The sequence below is a fragment of the Erythrolamprus reginae genome, chromosome 3, assembly GCF_031021105.1.
Source record: "Erythrolamprus reginae isolate rEryReg1 chromosome 3, rEryReg1.hap1, whole genome shotgun sequence".
NCBI classification, from domain to species: Eukaryota; Metazoa; Chordata; class Lepidosauria; order Squamata; family Dipsadidae; genus Erythrolamprus; species Erythrolamprus reginae.
Genome location: NC_091952.1, coordinates 222,890,114 through 222,914,816, shown reverse-complemented (window position 1 = coordinate 222,914,816; position 24,703 = coordinate 222,890,114). Strand labels below are relative to the sequence as shown.

At 37.3% G+C, this 24,703-nt stretch overlaps 1 protein-coding gene across 5 annotated transcripts in view; it reads right to left on the bottom strand.

The window, feature by feature from the left end:
* Positions 1 to 763: 763 nt before the first annotated feature.
* WWP1 (WW domain containing E3 ubiquitin protein ligase 1) overlaps positions 764 to 24,703 on the bottom strand; it is a 60,899-nt gene continuing 36,959 nt past the window's right edge. For all 5 annotated transcript variants that reach the window (XM_070748003.1, XM_070748005.1, XM_070748001.1 and 2 more), the window contains 16 exons: positions 22,124 to 22,219; positions 20,675 to 20,849; positions 20,174 to 20,228; positions 20,011 to 20,095; positions 19,786 to 19,914; positions 17,813 to 17,885; positions 17,650 to 17,721; positions 15,596 to 15,684; positions 12,250 to 12,409; positions 8,932 to 9,065; positions 8,698 to 8,838; positions 6,580 to 6,700; positions 6,261 to 6,365; positions 4,104 to 4,200; positions 3,905 to 3,977; positions 764 to 2,019 (listed from right to left, as the gene is read on the bottom strand). In XM_070748003.1, coding sequence (XP_070604104.1) covers positions 1,920 to 2,019; positions 3,905 to 3,977; positions 4,104 to 4,200; positions 6,261 to 6,365; positions 6,580 to 6,700; positions 8,698 to 8,838; positions 8,932 to 9,065; positions 12,250 to 12,409; positions 15,596 to 15,684; positions 17,650 to 17,721; positions 17,813 to 17,885; positions 19,786 to 19,914; positions 20,011 to 20,095; positions 20,174 to 20,228; positions 20,675 to 20,849; positions 22,124 to 22,219 — 1,705 coding nt within the window. In that variant the 3' untranslated portion in view covers positions 764 to 1,919. The remainder of the gene's footprint in view (positions 2,020 to 3,904; positions 3,978 to 4,103; positions 4,201 to 6,260; positions 6,366 to 6,579; positions 6,701 to 8,697; positions 8,839 to 8,931; positions 9,066 to 12,249; positions 12,410 to 15,595; positions 15,685 to 17,649; positions 17,722 to 17,812; positions 17,886 to 19,785; positions 19,915 to 20,010; positions 20,096 to 20,173; positions 20,229 to 20,674; positions 20,850 to 22,123; positions 22,220 to 24,703) is intronic.

The following is a 24,703-nucleotide window of genomic DNA, read 5'->3' as shown; positions in this document are numbered from 1 at the left end:
GGAAATTTATTTTTTGTGTGTACAAAACTGAATGTTTAATGGAATTTACAATGAATAATGAATGCATGATACAATGGTAATTTAAAATGTTACTCTAGTAAGGAAGCACAGTTTGCTAAAAGTAGCATTTGATATAATTCACATCAACGTTGTAGAATTTCATGCATTTGCAAATAGCAAATGCCCTCAATACTGCTAAAATAATTTAATGTTTATATATATATATATATATATATATATATATATATATATATATATATATATATATATATATATATATATATATATACACACAGTATATTTGTTTTCGTAAATTTTCACGGGTATATGTATGTAGATTGTTCTGAGTTCGGGTTTTGCCCTGTGTAATGTTTTGCATGTCTATGCGACGTTTCGGTGAAATCACATTCACCATCTTCAGGCTGGAGTTCCATTTACAACAACACAAAGATTGGAACTCCAGCCTGAAGATGGTGAATGTGATTTCACCGAAACGTCGCATAGACATGCAAAACATTACACAGGGCAAAACCCGAACTCAGAACAATCTACATATATATATTTGTTTTCGTAGATTTTCACGGGTATATGTATGTAGATTGTTCTGAGTTCGGGTTTTGCGGGGGGGGGGTTATGTCAGATCACCATGGTGTATATATATAATGTTGCCATCTTAGTCTCCCTTAATTTTAAAATTTCAGCAAAAAAACGTGATACTGTACATATATATATAATTTTGTACACTTGATGAATAAGACTTAACTTTTATAAAAACAAATTTTAAAGATGTTCATGGACATCTAGATTTATTGAAGTTAAAAATGGATGAGAATACTGAACACTATTAAAATCAATTCAATTGTGCAAGCTTTCTGATTAGTTTCAATAGGAGTCTCTAAATCCATAGCAAAAGATAAAAAATCCATGAGCAGAATTCACATAACTTTTCATATCCTACTAAATTTCAAATTAATTCATCTTATGAAATTGAGGCATATAACCAATACTGTGGAAAAGCCAGTAAAATACCAGACTAGGGCAGAAGATGAAAGCAACTTTTGTTTTTTTTTTCTTCAATATTACCTACTGTTCTCTTGGAAATACCCCAAGATAGTATGTAAACAATTTTTAATGCTGATCAGTAAGTTAAAATAGTCTATTCAGCTTCTGTTTGTAATCAGAACAGTGGCACCAATATCTTAAAAATCACATTCATTTTACTGTACATTACTCTTGTGCAAGTAATAAAGGCTTTACCACAGCTACATAGACGTAGCAAAGAGGGCTAACAGCTATTACTTTTTAAAGAAATTAAGTTGATAGAATTATATTCTATCACTTCAATAGAGCCAGCAGCATTTTTCTACATAATGAAGATGTATTTAGCAGAAGCCTTTTAACACCTTTTATAACAGCCATGCAATAAAAAGAACCTTAGAGATGTTGCATAAATTAGAAGAATACAGAGCAGTCTCTACATTTCTGAAGTCAAGAAGAAACTCCTGATCCTCTGAATGGCTGTGATTTTTTTTTAAAGTTTAAAGCTCTATAAAACTAGAGCTGACTATTGTTTGTGTGTGCATGTATGTATCTATATGTGTATATGTGTGTGTGTATGTACACACATACACAGATACGTACACACACACACATATACCTACACGCACATATACACATACGCACACATTTTAAAATAAAGTCTCTTTCTGCTTCAATTTCATTCTGGCCGATCTCTGAGGGCAAAATAAATAAGTAAAGAAAGTAAAAGTTTTTGCATATCTTTGTGGAAGAACAGAACTGCTTTTTAAAAAGATTTCCAGAAAAACTGCTGTACAGAAGACACGGCTTATATACAACTGTGCAATTTAGTTGCTCCAGCCTATCTGGAAAAAAAAATGAAAGCTTCATTTTGATGAGTCTTATTCCTGTCCAAATCCTTCTGTTTCTTCAATTGCAAAAAGCAACTTTTCTTTCAGTTGTTCATAGCTTTTATAAGGCGGTAAATCTAAACGATTAAAACTGCAGAGAAAAAAAACACATTTGTTTATTTTCTTTTTTATTCCATCTGATAAGATCACACCATTAATTTAATGGTGCAATAACTTAAGTATAACTTAAGTACTATCAGCTCTCATAGTTTAACATTTCTCTCCACTGATCCAAACTATCCAGAAAATTCTGAAATATGCATTACTGATTAGCAATTTCCAGAGTTTTTACAGCTAAGACCTATACATTTCTTGGCCACACAAGCATAGTGTTATTGACAGATCCTCCACTTATTTGTTCTTGTATTTTTCATTTAACATGCACTGAGAAACATTTTGTCTCATTGGTCTTAAAAACCCACCTACTGCTACAGAAAAGAATTTTTTAAATCTATCAATAAAAGAAACAACTTTGGTGTAAATTAATTGTATCTCTTAATATGACAATGCCTGGCACTTGAAAGAGCTCAAAATAATACATGCAGCAAAAAAGCAAATGTGTTATTAAGTCATTAGAAATCACCCTAAAACTAAGATGAGATGTAGTTAAAAGGTGGATAGGTAGTAAAATAAATTATTGGACTAAGTTGCTAAAAAAAAAGGTTTTAAAATGGCAATGGAAACTATTTGCATGTTGTTGCTAAATAAACTATGGATTTGTCTTTGTAAGAATTAGAAGAAGAATAACAGTTGGAAGGGACTTTTGAGGTCTTCTAGTCCAACCCCCTGCTGGAAACCCTACACTACTTCAGACAAATGGTTATCCTATATCTTCTTAAAAACTTCTGTTGTTGGAGCATTCACAATTTCTGGAGGCAAGCTGTTCCACTCATTAATTTTTCTGTCAAGAAATATCTCCTTAGTTCTAAGTTACTTCTCTCCTTGTTTAGTTTTCACCCATTGCTTGTTGTTCTACCCTCAGACAACCCGAGATATTAGAGCACTGCTATCATGTCTCCTCTGGTCTTTCGTTTCATTAAACTAGACATTCCCAGTTCCTGCAACCATTCTTCATATGTTTTAGCCTCCAGTTCCCTAATCTTTGTTGTTCTTCTCTGTATCCTTTTTTAGAGTTTCAACACCCATTTTGCATCGTGGTGACCAAAACTAAATGCAGTATTCCAAGTGTGGCCATACCAAGGCGTTATAAAGTGGTATTAACACTTCATGTGATCTTGATTTTATCCCTCAGCCTAGAACTGTGTTGACTTTTTTGGCAGCTGCTGCATGCTGCTGGCTCATATTTAAATGGTTCTCAACAGTAGTGACTGAAGGGATCTTGGAGTCCCAGTGGACAACATATACTGTACCTTTGCATTTTGTTTTTCTTGCCTAAATGTAGAACCTTACTTTTTTCACCATTGAATTTCACTTTGTTAGATAGTGACCAATGTTCAAGTTTGTCAAGATGCTTCTGTATTCTGAGCCAATCTTCTGGAATGTGGGCTATTCCTGCCAGTTTAGTGACATGTGCAAATTTGATGAGTTCCTATCTATCCCCTCATCCAAGTCATTGATGAAGATGTTGAAGAGTACTGGGCCTAAAACACAGCTTTGCGGTACTCCAATGCATACATCCCTCCATGTAGATGCAGTTTCTTTGATCACTACGTGTTGAGTACAGTTGGTTAGCCAGTTTTGAATCCATCTGGTAGTGTTGCTGTCCATCCCACATTTTTCTACTTTATCTCGTAGTAGGTTATGGTCTACTTTGTCCTTACAAATTACACCTCATATATATAGTCTATATATTAAGTGTCATATCTGCAGCAGGGATATTACATCTTAGATTCTTTGATTGTTATCTGCTAAAATAAGTGGACCATAAATCCTATAAATGTTCAATGGATCTACGCAGCACATGACTAAGTTTGCATTAAGGTCTTCCTCCACATCACTTTTCTGTTTTAACTCACCACGTGTGACTTCTTGGTAACCAGGTTTCTTTTCCAACCTTTTCAACACAGAATTTCTGAGGACCATTACTTCCTGTGGGGGAAAGGGGGGAACAAAACTGTTTTTTAGCAACCATGAAGAACTTCAGTTCATTTTAATATTTCAGAAAGTGTAGCTTTATAAGATACCAGTTAAGAATTATTTACACTGATTAGTTACCCATGAGCTCTGCAAATCCTCCCAGTGGTAATCGGCAAGTACCAGTGACAAATTGCATCAGTCTCATACGGACTTCATTGTCAGCTTCTTTTATGAACTATAAACAGATGTAAAAAGAGTATTATTCTGAAATTCCAGCTAATTATTTTAATATAATTTTACTGTTGTTATACTTGCATCAACTTTTTCTACTAAAATAAAAAGCAAAATGCAGCTGAGATTTGTAACACAAAAACAAAATACATATCCTATCAAAGAATTGAACACCATCAACAACATACCTGTACAAAATAAACCTCACATAAAAACCACCTAGGAACACAATACATAATAACGCTGTTACAAAACGTATCTCACAAAAGAGCTCTGTGATAAATATTTGCAGAACCAAGATTATCTTACTACATTATAAGATTTTATATTGATCTTTATTTATTTGACCTGTTTTCTGAATTGTTGGGTGGGGTTTTTTTTAGCATTTCAAATGTCAAATACAGTATTGTTGTCTTGCTAAATTTACTCTTGCTAGCAAGTACTGGTACTATAAATATTATTTACATTTAAGATATAGATGATGGCAGTCAGTCAGGGAAAACTGTTTCCCTATTTGTGCCACCTTAAGTTCATCCTTTCTCTGTTCTTTGTTTTTACTTTGAGATTATGATCATTTCAGCAGCTGAAAATCACAATTCTACTTCTTGTTTTTGACAGTCAGCCAAAGAGAAAAATGTAAATGTTAAAGAACATTTTTATATATTAGCCGAAGGACACAGTCCTATTTCTTGTCTGCCTGCAAGCCTATGTTCAGACACACATGATAGATGATATTTATTTTAAAACATTTTTAAAGTAAGTCTTTAATGGGTTGATGCGAATTATTTTTTATTCCTATTGCTCAAACGTGTAACATATTAAAAGTGTTGTGTAAAAGATTTTTTAAAAATGGGCCCATTCCTCACTTTTGATCAGAATACATATACCCACATGGCAAATATCTGCTGTCAGTTAAAGGAAAACTTCCAAATTTGGCTGCAAAAACCTGGACAGGCAACAAAGGCTTACAGTTTTCAGCCTTCGTCCAGATACGTATAAGAGCTGAGGTGGTGCAGCAGGTAGAGTGCAATATTGCAGGCCACTAAAGCTGACTATAGATCTGCAGGTTAGCAGTTCAGATCTCATCACCGGCTCAGGGTTGACTCAGCCTTCCATCCTTCCGAGGTGGGTAAAATGAGCACCCGGAGTGTGGGGGCAAATGCTGGCTCTGTTAAAAAGTGCTATTGCTAACATGTTGTAAGCCGCCCTGAGTCTACGGAGAACGACAGCATTAAAAAATTAATAGATAGATAGATAGATAGATAGATAGATAGATAGATAGATAGATAGATAGATAGATAGATAGATAGATAGATACTTGCAGCACTAAAAACCTGTCCTGTATGTAGTGTTTCATAAAGCCAAATATCTTAATACTGTTTTGGTTTAGAATTTGAGATTAGTACAACATGGCTCAGGGAAACATTTCAAGTTTGAAATAAAATACATGTGTACATGTATTCCTCTAATTTCTTACAAGTGCTTTAAATATACACTCTAATTCTGGATGTTTTTGACTTAAAATTATATTAATTCTTATTTCAAAAAATATCTTTTTCTAATTGAAAGCTAAGGTCTTTTGCCTTAGATGTCAAGATGAGTCTAGAGAAAACTTTAATTGGGACATTGGGTTCATAGCCCAAATGAACGTTTTCAACATTTTTGGAATAAATTAGCAAACATTCATATGTACTTTATGTACAAATAAAATTATTGCTCTGTCCATATATTTCTATATTTGGTGTCTTCACTTTGAAAAAAAATAACATCCAGCTCCATCACTATAAACTTTTCACTATGACTCCCAGGGGACAGTAAATTGAGAATACAATATAATTTCAGTGTAGAGGAAAATGGGAAATATCAATTACATTGAACAAACTTACCTAAATCTTTGGGGACTTCTGCAAATTACTATAGTAATCATACATGATTTACATATGAAAAATTCCTGCAGATATCAGGAATTTAAAAATTTTGCTTTATTTCAGAATTGCTTTTTTTAAATTCACATGGTCACCCACTTTATATTTGCTGGTTCTCTGAACAAATAAAATATAATACCTGCCAGAACCACATTATTTGTTTGCTATTTCTTGTATAATGGCGATAAGCAGTGTTTCTTTGCCAATCCGCCATATCAACCTCTTGCATTCCACAAAGCATAACCTAGAAAAGTTCACAAAATGTAAGACAAAATTAGCTTGAGTTTTTAAAAATATAAATTAAAATACTTTTCAATATACCATTTTATAGCACTTCAAGATCTATCTGCTGTGTTTATTTACTGAATATGGATATAGCTATTTACTCCTTTAATTTAATTATCATTGTAATATTTTAATTTAGAATAATTTCATCCACTACAGCTGAAAAATCTCACCTCCAGTTCTTTTTCATCAAAATACTGTAGCCATTGAAGAGGAACAACTTCATTAAATCCATCCAAGAAAGCTTTGGTTTGTTCTTGTACTCCTCGTGAAAACCGCCACTCTGCCATTAAACTAAAACAGAAGAAATATTATAATTCTGAAAATAACATTCTTTATTTTAATTATATAATGCAGGATGTCAAACTGGCCGCCCATGGGCCAGATGAATCACGTGCAGGCCACGCCTACCCTGGCTCCACAAAGACAAAAAATGTCAGGATACATCATGTGACACGATCGAGTGACACCCATGATATAATGTATAATAATTTGAATAAACCCAAAAGGCTCTAGAATTATTATCCTTTTAAGAATGCGTTCATAGTATTATTGATCATGTGCCATCAAGAGGGAGTTGATTCTTAGCAAGCATAAGCAATGAATTTTCTCCATTGCAATTTGTCCCTAACCTGGTCCTTCAGGTATGCCAATATAGTGTGCTATTGTTCCAATATAGATTCCATATTAATCTTAGTTCTTTGCTCAATATAATCTGAACATTAATTATAAAAAATTGCAGCCTGAGCGCTTAACTATAAAAACCGAATTCAGGGCCACTTGAAAATGAGCTACCCAAATTGTATATATTATAAACATATGTATAGAATTGCTATATAGAAAAGTTGCATTCATATATTTGGGGCTATTCTATATTTTGGGCAATTCCTTGTTCACAAAGTTGGGGGATAAAGTAAAAACAAATATATCCTCATCCTTGATTTTACAGTGATCCCCCGGTTATTGCGTCCCCGACCATTGCGAACAGGGTAATTTGCGATTTTTGAACCCGGAAGTCAGAACACCATCTGCGCATGCGTGCCCTTTTTTTCTATGGGCACGCATGCGTAGATGGCGCCGGGCAGATCAGCTGCTGGGCGGCTTCCCTAAGTTTTCCCCCTCTTGGCGGGCATCAGCGAGGAGTTTCCCCACCGCCCACGCAAACTCCTCGCTGCTGCCGCTTCGCTCGGGCCGCTTCCCAGCTGAGTACTCAGCTGGGAAGCGGCCCAAGCGAACGGCTTGTCCGCAGCCTGCCTGCCCGCGCGCCCGCGGCTCGCGCGCCCTTCTCCCGCCCACGCCGTTCGCTGGGGCCGCTTCCCAGCTGAGCCCTCAAGCCAAGCGCAGAAGTTCGCCTTTGGCGCTTGGCTTGAGGGCTCAGTTGGGAAGGCGCGCGGGTGTTTTAAAACGTCCCCGCCGACATGGGGGGCTCGCTAGCACCCCCCCAAACCCAGGTTGGGGGTTCGGGGGGGTGCTAGCGAGCCCCCCATGTCGGCGGGGACGTTTTAAAACACCCGCGCGGCTTTCCAATGAGTCCCGAAGACAAACGTCAAACTTCCGCGTTTGTCTTCAGGACTCATTGGAAAGCCGCGCGGGTGTTTTAAAACATCTCCGCCGACATGGGGGGCTCGCTAGCACCCCCCCAAACCCGGGTTGGGGATTCGGGGGGGTGCTAGCGAGCCCCCCATGTCGGCAGGGACGTTTTAAAACACCCGCGCGCCTTCCCAACTGAGCCCTCAAGCCAAGCGCAGAAGTTCGCCTTTGGCGCTTGGCTTGAGGGCTCAGTTGGGAAGGCGCACGGGTGTTTTAAAACGTCCCCGCCGACATGGGGGGCTCGCTAGCACCCCCCCAAACCCGGGTTGGGGGTTCGGGGGGATGCTAGCGAGTCCCCCATGTCGGCGGGGACGTTTTAAAACACCCGCGCGGCTTTCCAATGAGTCCCGAAGACAAACGCGGAAGTTTGACGTTTGTCTTCGGGACTCATTGGAAAGCCGTGTGGGTGTTTTAAAACATCCCCGCCGACATGGGGGGCTCGCTAGCACCCCCCCGAACCCCCAACCCGGGTTAGGGGGGGTGCTAGCGAGCCCCCATGTCGGCGGCGACGTTTTAAAACAGCCGCGCCACCCCCAATCTTCGGCTCCTCGCTAGCGCTGCGGAAGTAAAAACACCATCTGCACATGCGCAGATGGTGTTTTTACTTCCGCAGTGCTACTTCGCGAAAACCCGCTCGTTGCGGGGGGTCCTGGAACGGAACCCTCGCAACGAGCGGGGGATCACTGTACTCTATTCCATACCCAATATATTCTTCTTTGTTTTCTTCAGTGACAAGCAAATTTGATCCTCCTGATTTCAGCTCATGTGAAGTAACCTTTCCTAGCAGCTCCATGTCAACACAGAAGTACATTTCTAAATTACATTCTTCTATATTGTTGTCCCTAAGAAAGAAAGAATTTAAAAAAGAGATTAACCAAATATCTTCACTTTATTTTGGCACAAAAAACTGTGAACATCCGAAAAGATTTACAAACCTTATCCAAATTAGAGAATTATAAAACTCAGTGTCAATAGATTCCAAATCTTTTATTGTGAGTTTCTTATTTAGCATGCGCTTGTAGAATGGCAGGGAAAACCCAGTATCAATGAATTTGCCATGAAACAATGCCTGTTGAAGATTTAAAAAGTCAATGTAGTATTTGACATAAACATTTTTAACTATTAACTAGAAAACTTTTAAAGAAAATAGTACATCTGATAAAAACAGTGTACTGATAACTCAAAATGGATTATTTCTAGTTGTAAGGATAATGACATATATGGATTGTGTGTGGAAGAATGCTTAAGAAGAATAGGAAATAAGAACCAGCCTTGAAAACAATTGCCCTGGCAGGTGATATTTCAGATGTAGCTTCAGAACATGGCAGTGTCATGAATGCAACTGAATAATGGATGTGAACTGCATGTTCCAAGTCAACACGCTACATAATAATGCTCTAAACATACATCTGGTTAAATACCAATAATGTTAAAGAGGAAAGAAACCTAACCAAAAGAAAATAACCTACAGCAGGTATGAGGAATTTAAAAAGGCATTTTAAATAATGTACACTTAAATGCAATCAAGGGATCTATTCAAACTCTATTCCTGTGCTTCTCAAATAGTGGGGTGGTCCCCCTGGGGGGAGGGGTGTGTGGAAAGATGCCAGGGGAGGTGCTTGTGACTCCAGGGAATATGCATGATCCCTCTCAATTGATTCCTCTAACCGAAAACAGGCTCCACCGAGTTCTGTGGGACTTACTCCCAGGTAAGTGGGTAGAGCAACCTTCCCCAGCCAATAGTTTGCTTGCAGCTTATAATAAGTAAAACAATAAATATTAACACCAAAATTCAGTTTTTATCTTTAGAGTGCTCGTCTTAAAATGTTGCCTATATGACAGACACAAAGGTTCTGCCAAATGAATAACTTCTTTCATGCTTTTCCTATTCACTAACACTGTTACAGATATATGCTGCACTCATAAAGGTTTGTATTCCTTGCTCTGTGCCAGCTTTATTTCTTGAATTTCCCTATCTCGATTAATGATCACCTCTAGATCCCATTCTCAAATCTCTAGAGGATTTCTAGCTGATCTTCCCATCATTTCCTTCATAATTTTCTCTTTCTGCTCCCACAAACTAAAATATTAAAATAGCCCTTCTCTCCCCTTTCTAGGTGGTACTAATGGGATGTCTTTTCAGTGACCTGGGCATGAATGAACTTGCCTTTTTTACCAGCCCATGTGTTCCGAGTCATTACTATATGCAAGGCTATATTAACTCTCCTGTTTATGGTAAAGGATATTTATTCTCTTGTCTGATAAGCCCAGTATAAAACTTATAAATGGAGGTGGGATAGGTGATCTCCATTTATTATGGACTATTCAAATGGTCTTTGTCTAGTCTAAAATTTTATGAAGTGAAATATGCCCAACTGCTACTTTTTCTCCTACTTTTTTTTTCAAGTGCTGCTTTCCAGAAATCCAAATCATTTTCCAGAAAGAAACATAATCATGCACAAGAATTGCATATGACTGTTCTATTCATCTTCATGTCTTTTTCTTAACTTAAGGTATTAACCAATGGAAAAACTATTGTTTCTTTTTGTGGTAATTTTCAATATATTGCCTCTGGGGTACATCAACATATTGGATCTGATAATACTCTCCTTGATTAAAAAATAAAATTAGAAAAAGATTTTTTTTAAAGACAATATATTGAGATTTGTTGAGGGAAGCATTGACAAAAGGGCCCACCTGCTCTTTTACATATTTTTTTTTGTTAAAAGTTTCTTTAGGATGTTTTCCAGTAAAATGGGTGAGTTTATGCTTTACGTAGGTCTTAGCAACAATTTCCTTCCATATCACTATAGAAATCTGATATTTTCTTCATTCATCATGAAAAATTATTTATGAATATACTTGTAATCAGTGTTATTTTACTGAGGATTTCTCCCCTCCCCATATAACCATAATTCATGTTTTTCATGCTTATCTTACTTAACAAAACACTGCTCTTCGAGGAGTTGTCTAATAAATATATACATGGTATGGATATTTACCATGTGTATCACAACTTTTCCCTTCTAGCATAGTTTTCTTGATTATCAGTGTAACCACCAGCTTTTCAAATTATTTTAAAGTTTGAAATAATCAGAGCATATCCTCCTCAGATTTTTGACAGTATAATTTTATGGAATCTGCTGTTTCTTTCAGTATCGTTTTCAATATGTGGTGTGAAATGATTGTATTTTCTTAAAGATAGGGTTTAGAGCTCTGAACATAGCTATGAATTTTATCCTCTTTCTCTTTGCCTATGTTTCTACATCAAGCCTGCAATCCTAAATTATTACAGTAGAATAAATATAACCTAATATCACTGAACTCATAGAACTCACAGTAGTTCTGACCATCACATGGGGTGATTACATTCATTCCATGTAATTAAAACAATTTGTGAAGAAAGACAACCATACTCAGAAGTAGGGACTTGCAAATCCTTTGAAAAGTGTACTTTGGTACATGTGGGAACAATATAAAATCATTTAAAAATATATATTAAAGCAGCTAAATCTTTTTGGATTTATGTGGTGCTTTAACAAATACATGCACAGAATTCAGAAATGGCAAGAAATAGCTACCAAAGAAACAATATAAACCTAGAAAAAGATATGATCATTTTATCAAGTCCAAGGTATGTTTCAAACATGTAGCATATTACAAGCATTTCCTTATCAGTCATAATTTCTTTAGTCCACTGACAATTCTGACATCTGGTATATGATAATAAATAATTCCTGGAATGGAAGGCCAGATCTATGTAGAATTGATTTAACATGATTTAAGAATTGTTATCATGCAGTTATTCTGCTGCAGATATTCATTCTTCTATGTGTAGAGGACAATGCAGCCAACTTGAGAATTAGCTGAACAAAATTTCTGTGTCTGCTTAGCACATCGTGCTGCTATTTTCAGAAAGGTTTTTGCTATATAGTTTGTTTAGATGATTACAATAGTTTAGACACTAATGTATACATGTATTCCCTTTATTTCTAATTCATGTTATCTGCCATTTTGTTAGTCATTAAATAATTATCTCTTGATATTAAATGCCATAATTTAATATATGCCATTACTTTAAAAAATCAACTAATTATTCCAATGAGAAAAAATATCCCAGTTCTTTCTCATGTGCTTATTTGTACTTGTTCTACTGAACAATGTTGGTAGCAAATAGAATTAATTCTCAATATAATAGCCATATATACTTGCATGCTAAATATTTCAGAAAATAAAACAGAAATCACTCTTACCATAGCAATAAATCTTCCAATGAAACAGAAGTATGAAAGATGGTCTGGATTTATTGTTGATGCTGGATTTATCTGTAAACAGTAGTTACTCTTGCCAGCATATTCAAATAGACAATACATAGGATTCAGCACTTCATGTGATAACAAGAAGAACCATTCTCTATTTAAAAATATAATGAATAGATAATCAAACACGGCTATCTCCAAATGTTACAAATATTGACCTAAATATTTGAAGAATATCTTAAGCAGATACGATAACCTGCCTATTTTATGATGTTGTGAAAAAGGAACAGGGAATTATAGCATAATCAAGTTTGGTTCAAAGGAACTCTGAATTAATTAAATGTTTTAATAATGCTATGAACAATTATATGAGTTCACCTAACTGTAATTATTTTGAAAGCTAATCCTGCATTGCTAAATTATGTTTTTTTAAAGTAAATGTTATTAGTGAGTTATATGGATTTTACATATTTATATAAAAAATTATAAATTACAGTCCCCAATTGCGACCAAATTGAGCCAAAAACATCTTTTACAAGCTTGCTGGTTGTTAAGTGAATCACTGCAGCTATTAAACTAGTAGCATGGTTGTTAAATGAATCTCGCTTTTCCCTATTACTTTTGCTTGTAAGGAGGTTACAAAAGACATGACCCCAGGACTGTGCAACCATCATAAATATGAACCAGTTGCTAAGCATCTGAATTTTGATCACTGTGTTGACCCTGGACTTAATAAACCACAGTGGACCAACATCAGCTGATGACATGGCTCCCCAAATCAACACAGACTGTGGAAACCTTTGCATCTCTTTTGAACTTTTGACCCACCCAGAGTCTGCAACTTGGGAGTTCTCCTTGATCCATAGCTGTCTTTAGAACATCATCTTTCAGCTGTGGCAAAGGGGGCATTTGCTCAGGTTCGTCTGATGCACCAGTTGTGGCCCTATTTGGACAGGGAGTCTCTACTCACAGTCACTCATGCCCTTATCACCTTGAGTTTCAACTACAGTACTGCAATGCTGTCTTCATGGGACTACCTTTGAAGAGCATTCGGAAACTACTACTCAAGATGGGCTACAAAAATGGTGGAAGGTCTTAAGCATAAAACTTATCAGGAAAGACTTAATAAACTCAACCTGTATAGTCTGGAGGACAGAAGGGAAAGGGGAGACGTGATCGAAACATTTATATATATTAAAGGGTTAAATAAGGTGCAGAAGGGAAGTGTTTTTAATAGGAACGTGAACACAAGAACAAGGGGGCACAATCTGAGGTTAGTTGGGGAAAAGATCAGAAGCAACGTGAGAAAATATTATTTTACTAAAAGAGTAGTAGATGCTTGGAACAAACTTCCAGCAGACGTGGTTGGTAAATCCACAGTAACTGAACTTAAACATGCCTGGGATAAACATATATCCATCCTAAATTAAAATACAGGAAATTGTATAAGGGCAGACTAGATGGACCATGAGGTCTTTTTCTGCCGTCAATCTTCTATGTTTCTTGAATGAATGAATGAATGAATGAATGAATGAATGAATGAATGAATGAATAAATAAATAAATAAATAAATCTTTCTATGTTTCTATAATGCAAAACGGGAGCAGTCATGAGTCTTCCTAGATAAGCCCATGTTTCTCCAACACTCTGCAGACTGCATTGGTTGCCAATTGATTTCCGGACGTAATTCAAAGGGTTGGTAATGACCTATAAAGCACTACATGGCATCAGGCCAGATTACCTACAGGACCGCCTTCTGCCGCATGAATCCCAGCGACTGGTTAGGTCCCCCAGAGTCGGCCTTCTCCAGGTCTCGTCAACTAGACAATGTCGCTGGGTGGGGCCTAGAAGAAAAACCTTCTCTGTGGGGCTCCGGCCCACTGGAATCAGCTCCCCCTCGAGAGTCGTACTGCCCCCACCCTCCTCACCTTCTGCAAGAGTCTTAAGACTCATCTATGCCACCAGGCTTGGGGCAATTAGACCCTAGCCCCCTGGCCGATGAATGTTACATATGATTGTTGTTTGATTGGGTATGCTTGGCTTTTTAATAATACTGGCTTTTATTATTATTTATTATTATTTATTAGATTTGTATGCCGGCTCGGGGCGGCTTTTATAGACTAGCACATTTAGTTTTAAAATTAATTGGATTTAGACGATTACATTGTATTGTTCTTCTTTTTTATGTGTTGTAAGCTGCCCCGAGTCTTCGGAGAGGGGCGGCATATAAATCCAATTAAATAAATAAAGGTCAGCAGTTCAGATCTCATCACCGGCTCAAGGTTGACAGCCTTCCATCCTTCCGAGGTGGGTAAAATGAGGACCCGGATTGTGGGGGCAATAGCCTAGCTCTGTTAAAAAGTGCTATTGCTAACATGTTGCAAGCCGCCCTGAGTCTAAGGAGAAGGGTGGCATAAAAATCGAATGAATGAATGAATGAATGAATGAATGAATGAATGAATGATAAAATAAATAAATAAATCTCCTTCGGAAACCAAGGACACAGAGTATGGAGGGGCACACACTGCAAGACGCTTGAGGTCCATTGTAAAGTTTCCACAGTCTGTGTTGATTTGGGAAGCCATGTCATCTGCTGGTGTTGGTCCACTGTGCTTCATTAAGTCCAGGGTCATCAGCAGTTAACACAGCTCATATGCAGATAAAAACTTTCATCCACATACGAGCTTTATAGGGATAGTGTCTCAAATTTCCCAATAGGACTTGGCACCTGCCACACTGCCAAAAGCACCAAAACCTACTTCAATGATCCCGAGATTACTGTCCTTTTGGTTAGTATTTTGTTTGCTTCTAGGAGTTTGTTGATTGGTTGTTTGATTGTGTTTTCCAGAACCTGCGTTGGTATTGAGGTCAGGCTGATAAGTCTGTAGTTTCCTGATTCTGGTCCCCCCAACCCCTTTTTTTGAAGAGGGGAATACATCTGCTCTTTTCCAGTCCTCTGGCAGTCCCCCAGTGCTCCAGGATCTTTGAAAGATATAGTTCAGTGATTCTGAGATCTCGTCTGCCAGTTCCTTCAAAAACTTGGGATGTAATCCATCTGGTCCTGGTGATTTGAACTCATCTAGGGTAGACAGCTGTTCACTTACCATTTTCTTCCCTATTTTAACTTGTGTTCCTAATCTGTTTTTTTGTGGTGCTGTTTTTGATAGGTTGGGCTGTATTTTCCCCTTGTGTAGAGACAGATGCAAAAAACAAATTAAGTAGTTCTGTTTTCTCCCCAGTTGCTTGTCACCTTCTTGCTATTTTTTCCCAGCAATGGATCAATTATGGTTGCTTTTAAATAGCTTGACAAAGTTCATGAGATTTCAATAAATATTGTTACCTGGCTAAGCCTCCATAATCCAAACCTTCCTCTCCTCTGAATATGACGTACAATCTTCTCCTTAAGTCATAAGGCTTTAAAGCCATGATCTGTAAATAAAATAATGAATCAAACAAAAAGTACCACTGAATATTAAAAGGTAAAATATAGAAAGATATAAAACAATATATTAAGCATTACATACAGGTGCTCTTCTTCATATAGAACTGCATTCTATTTTTAGAAATTAAAATGTTAATATTTCTTAATGCTTTGAAGACAGTTTGAACTTTTGTTTGTTTTTAATTTTTGTAACCATCTACTACTTTGAGAGAGAAAAAGAAAGAGAGAGAGAGGGGGGGGGGGGAGACTCTCTATTGCTCCGTCTTTGTATCTCTCCTTACTCACTTGGAAAGCCCTGCAGTCCTGCATGCTCAGTTTGTGGCTTTTTGCAACCCGTTTTTCTTTCTTCCTTTTGGAAATCCATACTGGAGGAGTGGCAAAGGCTTCCCTACTCCCCCTACTCCTCTTCTCATGTGACCCTCCTGGCCTGCCACAGCCGGCCAGGGGTCACGAGAGGAAGGAGAGCAGGAAGGAATCCTCCATCTTAGGTTGCACTCACATGACCAGCAAGCCATGCCCACAGAACTGGTAGAGAAAATTTTGAATTTCACCCCTGGTACATACTTACATACATACATACATACATACATACATACATACATACATACATTCGTACTATCGTTCAGAGAAGAATGCCATCACACAACGACCCCATGCCTGCCAGGACAAGCGTGTTTTGAAAACCTTGCAAAAGGCCAGAAGGGTGGGAACAGTACGAATTTCTAGGGGGAGTTGATTCCAGAGTTCTAGGGCCACAACAGAGAAGGCCCTTCCCCACGGTCCCACAAGTCGGAATTGTTTGGCCGACATTAGAAGAAGAGCAAGTGAAAGAAACAATGATAGAATTGGCAAAAATTTCAGATATGTGATAGAATTAGATAAATGGCAGCAATTATGGGAAAGAAATTACAAATTAACAATGGCAACAGCCTATAAGGAGAATTTGTACAAAATGTTCTCTAAATGGCATATGTCCTGGGAAAGATTGGCAAAAATGTTTAAAGAGAAATCAATTAAACATTGGAAATGCCACTAGGCACCAGGATCATATTATCATATGTGATGGACATGTGCAGAAGCGAGAAATTATTGGGCACAAATTCGAAAGTAGTTAGAAAAGATGACACAGCAACGTATCAACTTAAAATTAGAACTGTTCTTGTTGGGTATTTTATCAGGGAAATATAGTAAAGAAATTATATACTTGATTTATTTATGTAATAACTGCAGTTACAATTATATTTGCACAAAATTGGAAAGCAGGTAAAATACCTACAAAAGGAAATTAGGAAAATACTGGAATGTACAGAAATGAACAGATTAACAATGGCAATTAAAGGGAAAGAATCAGAGTATTATGATGTATGGGAGGATTTTTACCATTAGTTGGAAAATGAATGAAAAATAATGAATAAAAATGAAAAAAGATATGGATAGATATTGATAGAGGGTAAGTTTAATTAAATTGTAAAAGTAGAGTTGTTTATATATCAAGAAAATAGTGGCAAAAGAAAACATGTTGATTTAAATGTTGTACCCAGATGACACACTGTGATTGATGATGTATTGTTTGTTAAAAAAATATAAACTTTAATATATATACATATATATATTTTAAAGTTGTTATATTTGTTTTTCCCCTTTGGGATGACAATTTCTTTACTTGTTTAAATGTTCCTGATTTTAAAGTGTAAGCTGCCCATAAATGTTCGGACTTAGGCAGTCTTAAAAAAAAACTAAACAAAAATATAAACAACAAATGGTTACTTATTTATGTATAAAGATTTCATAGGCTACATTCTTTCTTCTGAAACATTTGAATAAATACCTTCAAATGTTTTAAATTAGAATAAGATTTTCTTTCTTACATATAAATCTAAGTTGCTTAAAAGATATTAATTTTTGCAGTGTTGTGTATTAGTTTCCATATTTTAAGATTAATAGTATTTTACCTGTTGGAAGGAATCTTCAAACAAAGTTTGTCTTGATACATTAATCTTCACATGGCTTGGCAGAGCATTTGACTATAGAGAGAAAGTAAATGATTAATACAACCATAAACACAAAAGTTATGAAGGAAAATTTAAAGTTTAAATTTAGACAGTATTGTAGTACCTGACATAAGTAGCGGAAATGAGCTAGTTTCCACCTAAAGCTGCGTTCATAAGCAATTTGTGGTCCTTTATTTCTATAAACAAAACATATTTAAATTTATTAAATACAGCATGATTAAAATTTCTCAGCAATTTTATTTGGTCTAACAAATGACATAATAGCTAATATATGTATACTTCTATTCTTGAATTGTTACAGCATATCCAACTAGCCTGCCTACCCGTTCTCAGTCTTTCAGGTGCTCTCCTTATCCTACTTCTATTCAAGTGCTGTTGCTGATTGTTTGCCTTTTCCTGCTGTCTTCAGCCTGAAACTTTCTGCACAATTTATACATTTCAGACTACCTGAAATGATTCCTCATTACAAACATCCATAAACTTCTCCGGCTTCAAAACAAGCCTGAAAAACAATATTCAGTGATACCTCATCTTACGAACACCTCATCATACGAACTTTTCGAGATACAAAACCAGGGTTTAAGATTTTTTTTACCTCTTCTTCCAAACTATTTTTAACTTACGAACCCGCTGCTGCCGCCACTGGGAAACCCCACCTCCGGACCTTCTGTTGTCAGCGAAGCGCCCATTTTTACGCTGCTGGAATTCCCCTGAGGTTCCCGTCCATGGGAAACCCCACCTCCGGACTTCTGCGTTTTTGCGATGCTGCAGGGAAATCCCACCACAGGAATCCCAGCATCGCAAAAACGGGCGCTTCGCTGGCAACGGAAGTCCAGAGGTGAAGTTTCCCAGCGAGGGAAGCCTCAGCGAAAGCCCACAGAGTCCTTCGGGAGTTGGGCGGCATATAAATTAAACAAACAAACAAACAAACAAACAAATGCCAACATGGACTGCAACTGCTAAGTAATGAAGTCATATGAGATCTCGCTTAACCATCAAATTACTTAGCAACTAAAATTCTGGCTTCAATTGTGATTTTAGGTCGAGGACATAAAAGATTAATTTGATTGGAATATATAAGAATCATTGACTACGCAGAAGAGGAAGGAAGAGGTACAGCATAGCCAGGATTTCAAGATTCTATTATTAAAGCCAATCTCATTAAAAAATAGTTTCAGCCTCCCCATTAAATTAATTTACTGCTCTGATCTACTTGGTGGGTTTGACTTCAAACTTGCCTTCTTATAATTCCGTGTGTTAGAAAGGTCTCTGCCTGGGTTGTTTCAAACTAATATTTTAATTTGGACTTAAAATATGCTTTTTGCTTATTTTCGTCAAAGACCTCTTCCTCACTCTGTATATTTTCTACATGTAAGTAGTTTTGTTTGCTTATTTGTATCCTGTCTTTATTATTTTTACAAATAACTCAAGATGGTGATCATGAATTTTCCTATTTTCTTCACTACTTTGCACTTTAACAACAACCCTCTCTTTAAAATCTTTCATTCTATCTAAAGCAGGGGTCTTCAAACTTGGCAACTTTAAGACTTGTGGACTTCAACTCCAACTTGTGCCAGAGTTAGGGAAATTGAATTACAATCTCTGATGTTTTTAAAGTCAAACTGTTCCTATACTTACAAATTAGAACAAACTACATATAGTGGAAAAGAGAGAAGAATGATTTCACTGTATGTATTTCTTAATCTCCAGTATATTTTGTAACATTACACATTCACAATGATTTAAAGCAAAACCATAAAGCAGCATCAAAAATAAAAAAGCAATTAAAATTATATAAATAAGGATTTTTAAATACCAACAATGAAAATAATTCATTCCAGAAACCAGGAATAGTTTTACAAAAGGCTTAAATCCAACCTGCTGCCAGATGAGCCTTCTACAAATGTCTTCAGTAAGGGAAAATAGAATATATAGACGAGAACATTGTGGTGTTTATACAAAATAATTCATCTAATTACTAGAAACCAAACTCCATCAATTATGCTAGCTCTATTATATACAGTATATTTAACAGACTATAAGTGTTATCAGAATATGCATTAACACTTTACTTACACAGACGATTTACCAGTACGAGGATCATTGAAAGTAGTTGTTCGTGTGTTATGATCAACAAAGTATCTTACACCTTCTCTTGTGTATCTGATTTCCCAGCCTTCTGGAAGGGGATCTTCATTTTGTAAGCTGAAAAAGTTAGTCAACAGCTTTTTAAAAAATGCATTAATTTTATTATTATTTTTTCAGTTTCATTTAATGAGTAAAAACAGATTATCAGCATACCCTTGAGTCCGTGGATCTTCCCACTGTGTTGTTTTTGTATTGTGATTTACAAAATATACTCTGTCGTTTGAATCAACTCTCCTTTCTGTAATAAAAAAATGAGCTATGTAAACAATATAAATAATAATGCATGAAGATTATTTTACATATTTATATTTCTCACCCCAGCCTGGTGGTAAAGGACCTAGTGGATCATTTTCAGCAGAAAGCATTGAAGCCTAGTAAAAGAAAAATTGAATTATTTTTTCTTACCATTTAACTGCACTTTATAAAAATAAATCCTTCCATACAAGTATCTAGTCAATATCAGTTCCTTTGTAATCTATATAAATTTACTAAATAAACAAATAAGAGTCTTTCTAATCAGAGAAACTACCCCATTCCCAAATTGGGCTTATACTATCTACCATTTTTGAGCTTTCTAACATTTTAAAAATTAACACATTTATTATGGCAATGTTCTTAAGATATTTCGTACGAGACAATGTAGTTTATCAGCCATGGACTGATATCAAAATATAATTAAACAGGTCAAGCTTTTGGCTAAATAATGGTTTCACATTATATCTGTGTTCAGCCATTGTCAGGGCAATGTAAATCATATCCCTAAAATAATATGCATAATAATATGCAAGAAAAGAATCTAAACACTTTTTAGCTTTACCGAATAGAGGTATCGCTGGTTAAATTGTTGCATAGCTCCTTGTAATTGATTTCGTTGCGATTGCCATTGTTCAAAATTTCTGACTGATTCCATTGTTGGTCTCTGCCATGTTGTTGTTCGTGTGTTATGGTCCACATAATAAACTCTTCCACGATCATCTACCCTTCTTTCCCAGCTAGGAAGAAATTACAATATTGGAAATCATGTTATAGCAATAAATAACTTGTTACAAGCACTATTAATTGTGCATTAGTAGTTATGAGGATTTAATCTATAACTTTTTCTAGCTATCACCCAGGGGAACTGCTATTATAAAAAAAGAAATCATTCAATGGCACATAATAAACTAGTCTGAATTCAGAATAAACTAGTGGTAGCCACTCCAAAGCAATCAGAATTCTGTGAATTTTAAAACTATTTTTATGTATTATAAATTTGATGATTTTTACTTTAAATTTTATTAATTAACATACTTTTTGTGGAACAGAATAAAAGGAATGTCCCCTCTCCCTCTTAAATAATGTGAATTGGGAGTAAAGGGTAGTAAAGCTTCTGTGAAATAGATGTGTACAATGTGGTTTTTGACTACTAATACCTCCTTATTCCTCTTTCCATTGTCCAGGAAGCTCACCTCAAACTCAAAGGGCATAAATAACTGAAGAATGTATGATGGAAGAAGCATATTTATACTATCCTAATTAGAATTCAAGCACATGGATTTACTTTTGAAGATTACTAAAGGCTAGCCTTTTTAAAAAATTGTTTATACAGTGGTACCTCTACTTAAGAACTTAATTTGTTCCATGACCAGGCTCTTAAGTAGAAAAGTTTGTAAGTAGAAGCAATTTTCCCCATAGGAATCAATGTAAAAGCAAATAATGCATGCAAACCCATTAGGAAAGAAATAAAAGCTCGGAATTTATGTGGGGGAAGAAGAGGAGGAGGACAGTTGCTGCTGAAGGAAGAAGGTGAGGTGAGGGGAATCAAAAAAATTAAAAACTTTAAGGCTTAAAAAAAAAAAAGAGGGACTCTGAGGCAGCAAGGAGGAGCATGTGCCTCCCATACACCCGGCACGAGGCTGCCTCCCATATACTGTGCCGGAGAGAGAAACCCAGGGGGAATGGTAAGAAACTGGCCGGGCCTTCATGCCGCTCTCAAATTTCCTGGGAAATTTTTCCGAGCTTGGGTTCTTAAGTAGAAAATAATTCTTAAGAACAGAAAAAAAATCTTGAACACCTGGTTCTTATTTAGAAAAGTTCTTAAGTAGAGGCGTTCTTAGGTAAAGGTACCACTGTATTAAGCTTATTTTAGCAAGCTTATTATAAAAAAAAATAAATTTCATTATATAATTTACATACAAAGAAACAAATACTATAGCAAATTCTCATCTCTACATTTAGGTAGCAAGTTGGTAGCCTTTATTAATATATGAAACAGTATAACTATTACCCTGGTGGCAAAGGCTGAGGTCTTTCCCAAGTTGTAGTTCTTGTGTTATGATCAACATAATAGGTTCTACCATGTGGATCCTTCCTTTGTTCCCATCTTTGAAAAATATAAAAAGTAGAACTTAATTAATAGGAAAAAATGTTCTGTCCTGAAAAGCTGAAATTTACAAAAACTGCAACAAATTTCAGACCAGTTATATTACATGCTTACATTCTTAAAGTACTGTTAATCTAGCATTAAAAACAAGTTAGTCATCATCACAATAACGATGCCCAATCAAATTTATTATTGCATGCATATATACAGTAGCAAATTAGATAAAATATCTTCAACTTGGTTCCACTGGATAGATACAATCAATCAAAAATACTATGCAGAACCTAAGGATATATTAGACATAAATTATTTCAAGAGATTAAATAAGGGGTGAAATTCAGAAATTTCCCTACCAGTCCCCTACCAGTTGTGTGGTCGTGGCTTGGTGGGCACGGCAAGGGAAGGGTACTGCAAAAACTCCATTCCCACACCATTCCAGGGAATGATATTGCAAAATCTCCATTCCCACCCCACTCTGGGACCAGCCAAGGATGGTGTTTGCCGGTACTCAAAATTTCTGCTACCGGTTCTCCAGAATCTGCCCAATTTTACCCTTGGATTAAATTCAGTTACATTAGTATAATTCAACACATTGACAAATACATTCCAACAACCTAAGTATATACAGTGGTACCTCAAGATACGAACCTAATTGGTTCCAGGGGGAGGTTCGTAAGACGAAAGGTTCGTAAGACGAAACATTGTTTCCCATAGGAAACAATGTAAAGTCAATTAATCCGTGCAACAAGAAAAAAAACCCGCAAAAAACCGCTGCCACCTGGCTGTCACCTTTTAAAATAGCGGGGGGGGGGGCTTTCCCAGCAGCCTCCGGAACCGGGAAGTTTGGCAAAATTTCAGGGTTCGGGAGGCTGCTGGGAAGCCCCGCAGCCCGGCTGTCACAACAACCGGGAGGCTTCCGCCTTTGGTTTTTCCGCTCGGGGGGGGAGCAGGAGGACCTTCCTAACTCCCTCCTCCCCGAGCCGAAAACACAAAGGCGGTCTGATGCCGCCAGCTTGAGCCAGGAGGCATTCAGGGCGTGGAGGGTTTCTTAGCTTTCCTCTTCCTCATTCTCCGTGAAAGCTGGAGGACAAATAGAGAAGAAACGGTGAAGAGAAGAGCCTCCTTGAAAGGTTGAGGACACATGGAGATCAAACTGGGAAGAGGAGAGGTGAAAAACCCTCCGTGAAAGGTTGGGGACACATGGAGATCAAACTGGGAAAAGGAGAGGTGAAAAACCCTCCGTGAAAGGTTGAGGACACATGGAGATCAAACTGGGAGGAGGAGAGGTGAAAAACCCTCCGTGAAAGGTTGAGGACACATGGAGATCAAACTGGGAAGAGGAGAGGTGAAAAACCCTCCGTGAAAGGTTGAGGACACATGGAGATCAAACTGGGAAGAGGAGAGGTGAAAAACCCTCCATGAAAGGTTGAGGACACATGGAGATCAAACTGGGAAGAGGAGAGGTGAAAAACCCTCCGTTAAAGGTTGAGGACACATGGAGATCAAACTGGGAAGAGGAGAGGTGAAAAACTCTCCCTGAAAGGTTGGGGACACATGGAGATCAAACTGGGAAGAGGAGAGGTGAAAAACCCTCCGTGAAAGGTTGGGGACACATGGAGATCAAACTGGGAAGAGGAGAGGTGAAAAACCCTCCGTGAAAGGTTGAGGACACATGGAGATCAAACTGGGAAGAGGAGAGGTGAAAAACCCTCCGTGAAAGGTTGAGGACACATGGAGATCAAACTGGGAAGAGGAGAGGTGAAAAACCCTCCGTGAAAGGTTGAGGACACATGGAGATCAAACTGGGAAGAGGAGAGGTGAAAAACCCTCCGTGAAAGGTTGATCTCCCAGTTTGATCTCCATGTGTCCTCAACCTTTCACGGAGGGTTTTTCACCTCTCCTCTTCCCAGTTTGATCTCCATGTGTCCCCAACCTTTCACAGAGGGTTTTTCACCTCTCCTCTTCCCAGTTTGATCTCCATGTGTCCTCAACCTTTCACGGAGGGTTTTTCACCTCTCCTCTTCCCAGTTTGATCTCCATGTGTCCTCAACCTTTCACGGAGGGTTTTTCACCTCTCCTCTTCCCAGTTTGATCTCCATGTGTCCTCAACCTTTCACGGAGGGTTTTTCACCTCTCCTCTTCCCAGTTTGATCTCCATTGGTCCTCAACCTTTCAGGGAGAGTTTTTCACCTCTCCTCTTCCCAGTTTGATCTCCATGTGTCCTCAACCTTTCACGGAGGGTTTTTCACCTCTCCTCTTCCCAGTTTGATTCCCATGTGTCCTCAACCTTTCACGGAGGGTTTTTCACCTTTCCTCTTCCCAGTTTGATCTCCATGTGTCCTCAACCTTTCAGGGAGGGTTTTTCACCTCTCCTCTTCCCAGTTTGATCTCCATGTGTCCCCAACCTTTCACGGAGGGTTTTTCACCTCTCCTCTTCCCAGTTTGAGCTCCATGTGTCCCCAACCTTTCACGGAGGGTTTTTCA